Here is an 8,347-nt window from a genome sequence, read left to right as displayed (position 1 = left end):
AAAAAGGATTAATTCTAGATTTAATTTTCAAAATTTCAAAATTAAAATATGGAACAATTTTAAGTAATGAAAATTGAAAATCGAAGCAGATTTTCGACAACAATGTCGATAGAAAGGTATTCTTTTCTCTTAAAACTGTGACTTTTTTACTGTTTCAGAACCTGAAGTCACTCGAGGATTTGATAAAGAATTTATTTGCTACAAATAACAATTCCTTGAATGGAGATGCTTTTCGTTTGGGTTACATGGCAATCGTTTTTAATACGGCTGTATTTTGTCTTAGCAAAGATTTGGAAAAGCTTCTGAGTGACGAACAGTTCACTTCAGTGGATTTATTCCATCATGAGTTTCCTTTCATTTCAGAAGCTATAGTTAAAATAGTCTCACGTGGGGAGGGATTTCAGGACTTCTGCATTGAAGTCTGGAGCAAAGCTGTTTCAAAATACAACACGGTATGTAGAATAAGTTTCTACCATTTTTATATGTTTATTCAGGGTGACCGCTGGACTATGAAACCGTGAAAAACGTGAAATGACTACATTTATTTTGTAACAAGATTTTTTTTTAAGAAAAAACTTTCCAATTATTTCAAATGTGAAGTTTACATGAAACGAATTTATGCAATTTTCTAAAGTTAAATTTGCAATTCTTTTGAATTTAAGTTAAATTTTTCTCAATTAATTTAATTATACTGTGATTTTTACATATAATCCATATATTAATTGTCCAATACGATTAAATATTTATTCAAAATAAAATGTATTCACGTCAGGTTTTGGCATGCCAAGAATTGGTGCTCTTACCCTAGTATTTAAAATTGAATAATAATTGTCTGGGAGACTTTGAGAATGAACAATTTTAAATTTGTTTAAAATAAAACGACTTTTAATTTAAACTTAAAATCAATTTTAAATCGTTTCATAATAAACCATTCCTAAATGAAGACTTAAAAAAAGTCATCTTTTAAAATTTAAACATTAAAAATTGTCTAGATTGAAATTGTTCAAAATGGCAATTATTAATTGTGAGCGAATTGATTTTAAATAGAAGAACTTTTAATTTCAAGATTCTCATTTCAAAAGTGTTTAACGTTGAACGAAGTTTCGAATTGTGCAATTTTGAATATTGCCAAATTTGTTTAATGTCACTTGATATTAGATATACGGAATGATCATTTTCATTAGATATAGTTAAAATTTCTATGGTTTCAGTTGAGCATTTTTCAAGTTAAAAATTTTAGTTTTTAAGTCTCAGTTTTTAATTTTCAATCTAAAAAGTTTTGAAAAATGTTCAATTTCTAATACTTGTTTCCGCAATTATTTAAATTTGACATTTTATTTAGAATTGTTCAATTATTTAAGTTTAGAATTTCTGCTGCTATTTAAAAATTTTTAATATTGTATTTCGAGGTAATGCTTGAATTTGAAGCACAAAGAATTAAACCTATTGAAATTAGAAAGCTTCTTTTTTATAATTATACATTAAAAAACATTTAAACTTAAAATTGCCGATTTTTCATTTTTTTACGTTTTTAATCTTCGAACAGTTTAGTTTTGACAACTCGAAAAAATTGATAAGCTTCAAAAGATAGAATTTTTAAATTTCAATGGTCAGGAAAATGGTAGCAAATCGTAACAACCCGGTATTTAAAAAAAAATTTAGCGGCTACCCTGGCATTATACACGAAAAAATGGAAGATTATAAATACAATTAACTAATTTTAAATATCAGATTGATCTCCTGTCGTCGTTACTTATTATAAAAAGGCTTATTAAATTAAGAAACAAAACGACTCTGAAAAAGAGGGTGAAAAAGATCAAAAACATTGTTTCTTCAGCAAAAGAACAAATTAAAGAATCTATCGGAAAAAATTCTTCCACTGTTCGTGACAGGTAGGTTTATTACTTTTTAACGATGATTTTCATAAATTTTCCAGCAGATTAAATCATCTTTTTTTCAGACTTGTTCGTGATGCAACGAATAAAATGATTCAAGAAATACTAAAATCGTGAAACCGTTACTTAAATGACTGAGCTATTAGCATATAAAATTATATTTCAAATTTATTCAGCATATTCTATTATTGAGGGCGATGCTTCAAAGAAGTGAAAAAGTGTATATTGTATATACCAATGTAAATAAGAATACAAGTGAATTAGCAATTAAAGGAAGTGTTTAAACTGTTGATACTATGAAATTATTTATGTGAGAAAACAAATTATAAAAATTCATTTATATGCTTCGCGTGGCTAGAACCTAAATTAGGATCAATTGAGTTAGTTCTCGTAAGACTAAAATATAACACCACTAGTCAATAGTGAAGAATACATTGCATTTCATTCTCTACGTTTTTGTAAGGATATTATTAGGTCTAAGGTCAGCTACGAACTACGCACAAATTAAACTCAGGATTCATATCGAAACTACAATTCTATAGGTGATTATTATATTAACTGTAAATTGCTGAATAATTTTTTGTAAACTTGGGAATTATGAACCCGCTAAACCAGTTTTGACAAATAACTTTAATACTTTTTGATAAATAATCTTTTATATTTTAGCTTATGATGAGTATTCTTTTTTTTTTACTAATTTTCTAAGTATTTAGTAATTATAAAGCTTATTAAAAAATGTACGTAACCGTGTATGCTTCAGTTTCTGTTTCTAATAATGTTCTAGAATATAGTAAGTCAATTTTATTTACGTTATTGTTTATAATTATATCTTTTTACATCGCAAGACTGTAAATGATTTTGCAGATGGTTTCATTAAATGAAAAAAAAAGTTGTGAAGGCGAGTTATAATAAATGTATAGAAGAAGCTTTAAATCCCTTGTTTCTATTTATTTGTACAATTAGCTAAGTTTTGTGTATTTACATAATTCACTGAAAAATATGGAATAATATTAACCTGAGGAGGTGATGTTTCGCATTTGCCGGACGGCAGCAACAACCCGAGCATTGCAACCGGAAGTTCCGGTTTGATAATCTTCGGGCGATAATCTCAGCAATTGAGACATTTGTTGCAAATTTTCGGTTAGGGAGAGACCCAGCTCTTCTAATACATTGCCAAGATAATCTGTGAAGTAAATACAATAATATGCCTTTAATTTAAGTGCCGTCTACAAAAGACGTTACCAATTTTGGGGAGATTTTTTACCCAGCCTATTCTAGGCGGCCGTATTTTTGCCCCCGCCCCCTCTAAAAAGTAACATAGCCCTGAATTCTCTAAAAGCAGGAAAATAGTGTAATTTTTCACAAAAATAAGGGAATATGAAATACTTTATATAAATGACTGAGATTTTCTACCAAAAGAGATACATTTTCAACCTAAAAAAACGAATTTTAACCAAACAGTTGAATTAACTACCAGACAGTTCATCTTTCAAGAAAAATAGCTAAACCTTTAACCAAGAAAGATAACTTTTTTATGATAAAAGATAAAATTCCAATACAAAAGGCCGAATTTGGAAAACAAAAAAGCTGAATTTAGGACAAGAAAATATGACTATCCAAATAGATACTCATTTTTTAGAAGACGGTTGAATTTTCAATAAAAAGTTAAAAAACATAAAATATGTATTTTCTACTAAGACGAATTTTACACCAGTTAAATTAAATGAGCACAAATTAATTTTTAATTAGGTCCAGACTACATTGTTCTAATGGTGAAAAACATATAAATTAATTTACACAGCACATATATAACCCTCGAACAAATACTTGAATTTTCAAGCAAAAAGATTAATTTTCTAACAAAAACAAAAAAAGAATTCCCAACCAAATTCATGATATTTCTACTAAATAGATGATTTTTAGCTAAAAAAATATCAATTTTTACCAAGATGATACATTTTTAAACCAAAAAATTAATTTTACACAGAAAATGAATTGTCTACCAAAAAGGCCGAATTTTCAAGAAAATGAATAATTTTTTAACGAAACTGTGGAATTTTGAAACCAAAAAGACAAATTATCTACAAAACTTGAATTCTCAACTCGAAAATATGATTTTTTAAACTTAATTTTCTACCAAATAGGTCATTAAATTTTCAGAAAATTAGTTCAATTTTTAACCAGATTGAATTTTCAACCTGAAAATACGAATTGTCCAGAAAAAAATTTTATTTTCTATCAAATTGATGAATCTTCAAGGCAAAAAGATGAATTTTCAATTCCAAAATATTAATTTTTACCTAAAATGTTGAATCTCCAACAACAATAAATAGATTTAAAAAAAGTATTTCAACTTTGAAACAACAGTGAAAGTTAAATTTTAATATATGAGAAAAAAATTAAAAAAAAAAATTTTTGAATAAAAAAGTTGATTTTTCAACCAGAGGCAAATCTGAAAAAAATGAATTTTTAATTAAATGTTTTAACTTTTAACCAAGTATTACCTTAATTTTCAAACAAATGAATTTTTTAAACAAATAGTTGAATTTTCAACAAAGAAGATGAGTTTCCCGCTAACAAAATTAATTTTGTTTAGCAAGAAATATGAATTTTCAATAAAATACACAAATTTTTAACTAAATTATTGAATTTTAAAGCTGAAAAGACGAATTTTATACAAAACTTGAATTTTCAACTAAAAATATGATTCTTCAAGTAGTTTAATTTTTAACCACATAACTGAATTCTGAAACAAAAATGTGAATTTTCAGGAAAAACAAGTTTAACCAAAATAATTTAATTTTCTACCACATTGTTGAATTTTCAAGCCAAAAAAGCGAATATTCTACAAAACAGTTGAATTTTCAGCTAAAATGATGAATCTCCAACAACAAGAAATTACTCCTAAATGTGTTTATGAAATTAAATTTGTTAGTTGACTTTGCTAAAAAACGAAAATCTCGTAACAAACATAATTTTTTTGCACAAGTAGTTTAACTTTAAATAATTAACTGCTTTTTCAGCAAAAAAAAAACAACAACGAAATAGGTAATAGTTGATATTTTAACCCAAAAGGAATAAAAAATAGTCGAATTCAACGGAAAAAACGAATCTTCAATAATACACATGAAGTTTAACTCAAATAGTTTAATTTTAAGGCAGAGGGTTGAATTGTCCATTCAAATAATAAAACTTCAACAACAGCAAAATTAATCTTCAAAGAAATAGTTAAAAAATTTAACAAGAGTATGACATTCAACCAAAAAGATGGTTTTTAACATCAAAGATTAATTTTCTAAAATTGAAATAATTACATTTTCTGCCAAATAGGTGAATCTTCAAACAATAAAAAAATGAATTTTTATGAAAGTAGTAGTAGTAGTAGTAGTAGTAGTAGTTTGTCTTGTGGAGTAGAATATTAATCTTCTTGATGAGTCATTCACATTTTTGCTTGAAAATGCTTTTCTTTGATCGAAAATTTAACTATTAGGTTGGAAATGTTTTAAAAAATTGTAAATGTTATTGAAAATGTATGTATTTTGTTAAAACGCTAACTTTTTTAGCCGATAATTAATCTTTTTAATTTAAAACTCATTTTTTCGATTACAAATTAGTCTTTTTTGTAATTTAAAATGCATATTTTAAACTAAAACTTTAAGTATTCAATTTTTTGTCCCAAGTTTTTGTTTTTTGATATACGTTTAATCCTGTTTTGATCATAAAAGAATTCTTTAGAAAAGGAGAAAAAGTGTTGAATGGGGGAAAGAGTGTGAAATATGAAATGGGCCAGTAAACGTCAGAAATATAAGGATCTGCTCCTGGTCATTCGATTTCGATAAAAGTTGGTAAAATTATAATGCTATATGGAAGAAATATTGGGCCCAAAGGATTTTTGAAAATTTTCAAAATTGCGGAAGTTACATCATGTTGAATTTCGGGGTCACATTTTTTTGAATTGTCAATATTTCTGGAAACGATAATTGGATTTTAATAAAAATTTGAGACATTAACGGAAAAATAATGTATTTTAAGAGTATAATACAATCCGAATTTAAAAAATATTTTACCCGAATAAAAGTCTCAAACAAATTTTGATTCCATTTTTCGTGAATTTCTCTCGTTTTAATTTTTCCCAAGATATTGTCTTTGTAGAGAGACCTTTTTAGTGAAAACGCAGTGGAGGGGCAAGGCGCGATCCCACTACAATGACGATATCTTAGGACCCAATAATCTTCATGAATATTTTTTAAAACGGTGATTTCCCAAGAAATCATGTTATCTATATTTTAATATTCTTAATATATATAATTTCTCCTCTAACGTGTCCAATTTTATCAATATCCAATTATCGTTTTCAGAAATATTGATAATTCCAAAAAATGTGACCCCGAAATTCAACATGGTGTAACTTCCGCAATTAAAAAAAAATGTAAACCTTTTGATCAAAAATTTCTTTCATACAGCATTATAATTTTACCAATTTTTATCAAAATCGAACGACCAGCGGTAGATACTGATATTTCTGACATATACTGATCCAAATATGGAAGAAATTTTAAAACTTATTCAGTTCTTATTGAAATGTACCCTTGGAGGGCCATCTTTAAAAAAACTCGCAAACTTTGTTTTAATTTATCGTCAGCAAACGTACTACATCTCCAGAAATTGGTATCGTAGTGTATGGACGGTCCCATAGAATAATGACAGATTTATCAAAAACTGATCAAAACTTACCAATATCTGTTGCAAGTTGCTTACAAGCTGCGAAATTCAATTCGCAAATACCCAAAGTTTGATCCTGAAACATTTGGCAAGTTTCTTTTGCAACAATTCCCAATAAAATATCAGCAAAACCAGATTCAGTAGATTCTCGATTGTACTGAGGATCGGCTGCCTTCAAAGCGTGCGTTAAACTTGGATTATCTCTCAATAAAAATGGTTCCAAGTGCTGAGGCAATGTCATCAAATATTGTCCAACTTGTGTGATATATTCTTGTGGTGCAAAACTGTAATCCGGCAAATCTGAAGTGATGCTTGCATTTTTATTCTCAGTTGAAGACCAGGCTTGTGCTTTTTGAACAAGCAATAATTGCGAGAAAATTGGTGAAAATATGACCTCGTAAGTCGTTCGATGCAGGTCGGCACACAATTTGTGAATGGACTTTATTGTCGAGTCGAGCACAGTTTTATCCTCTGAAAAAATATTTAAATTTAAGGAAAATATAATTCAAAATAAATCGAAGTTTTAATTGCTCTGTAAAGTATAACATTTTAATTTGAAACAAAAAAACTAAGAAAAGAGGAATGATCCCTTTTCTTCTTTTTTTTATTCTTTTAAAATCACAGTCAAAAAACGTTTACAACAGAAAAATGCATGATTTGAATTTTGAAAAGGATAAATCCTGGACTGAAAGCTTTACCTTTCTGAACAGTTGAAACAAGATTTTGTAATTCGGTTCGGCCTGCTGCCGTCAACAATAATGTTTTATATTGACCAAATACATTTCCATTTGTACTCTGAAGCTTGTTGTTTATCTCAATTATATCTATGGCCAAAGTTTTTTCAAAGTTTTCGACATTTCCTAAAAATTCTCCTACAAAATATAAATAAATACAAACTTAATATATAAATTAATAATATAATTACACAAGATATGTTTAAAAAATACCTATAGTTTGCATCAGAGTCAAGCACATTTGGAATAAATTCCAATCTTCATGTTTAACTTTCCGTTTTTCCAACATTCGGATACCCGTTTTATATTTCTCCACGTAATTATTGAAGTATGTCTGTAAAGAATTAACAAATTACATTTATAATCCACAAGTTTGGTAAACGGTGTATATAGCCCACCGTGTTCAAGAATGAGATTTAAATCAAATTTTCGGGTACTGTAAATTTTATTGATTCTATCGTTTTTTTGTACAGATTTCAACGAGATTTATATCAAATTTAAAATAATCGTTAAAGCACTTTTTTATAAATAAAAAAAAACGATTTTTTTCATAAATTTGTGAAATAATGATTTTTTAACGTTTATGAATCCGCATATTTACTCTTCTAACAAAATATACTAACCCAACATTTTTTTTTATAAATATGCACTATAAACAATATGTTATTTGTTTCGTGAACATTATTTTACGTAGTTTTTTATGTTTTAATATTTAGAATAGATAACAAAAATTTAATTTTCAGAAAATTTTTTATTGAACTTTAAATTATACATATGTACATACATATTAACCCATTAACGATCGAAGCTATCAATTTTATAACATGAGTTTGACCGTAAAATTTATAGGTATGACACAACAATAAATAGATCAAAAGTACTGTTTCTTATGTTTTTGGGTGAGCTAAATTCGAATCCGTCGTCAAAATTCAAATATTTTGACTTCAAAATTAAATATGGCGGTTTTTGCTTACAAAAATAGTGAAAAATGTTTGA

At 27.2% G+C, this 8,347-nt stretch overlaps 2 protein-coding genes across 2 annotated transcripts in view; one reads left to right on the top strand and one right to left on the bottom strand.

The window, feature by feature from the left end:
* The window catches only part of LOC117174051 (condensin-2 complex subunit G2-like), an 18,584-nt gene extending 15,760 nt beyond the window's left edge, over window positions 1-2,824 (top strand). Inside the window, exons 15-17 of the mRNA XM_033362702.1 lie at window positions 159-452; window positions 1,732-1,892; window positions 1,961-2,824. Coding sequence (XP_033218593.1) covers window positions 159-452; window positions 1,732-1,892; window positions 1,961-2,012 — 507 coding nt within the window. The 3' untranslated portion in view covers window positions 2,013-2,824. The remainder of the gene's footprint in view (window positions 1-158; window positions 453-1,731; window positions 1,893-1,960) is intronic.
* Window positions 2,823-8,347, bottom strand: part of LOC117174053 (conserved oligomeric Golgi complex subunit 7) — a 21,626-nt gene continuing 16,101 nt past the window's right edge. Inside the window, exons 8-11 of the mRNA XM_033362707.1 lie at window positions 7,565-7,685; window positions 7,316-7,489; window positions 6,630-7,088; window positions 2,823-3,078 (exon numbers count right to left, since the gene is read on the bottom strand). Of these exons, the coding sequence (XP_033218598.1) occupies window positions 2,906-3,078; window positions 6,630-7,088; window positions 7,316-7,489; window positions 7,565-7,685 (927 nt within the window). The 3' untranslated portion in view covers window positions 2,823-2,905. The remainder of the gene's footprint in view (window positions 3,079-6,629; window positions 7,089-7,315; window positions 7,490-7,564; window positions 7,686-8,347) is intronic.

The sequence above is a fragment of the Belonocnema kinseyi genome, chromosome 6 (assembly GCF_010883055.1).
Source record: "Belonocnema kinseyi isolate 2016_QV_RU_SX_M_011 chromosome 6, B_treatae_v1, whole genome shotgun sequence".
In the NCBI taxonomy this organism is placed as follows: Eukaryota; Metazoa; Arthropoda; class Insecta; order Hymenoptera; family Cynipidae; genus Belonocnema; species Belonocnema kinseyi.
Note: the sequence above shows the minus strand (reverse complement) of the source record. Positions and strands in the feature narration are given on the sequence as shown.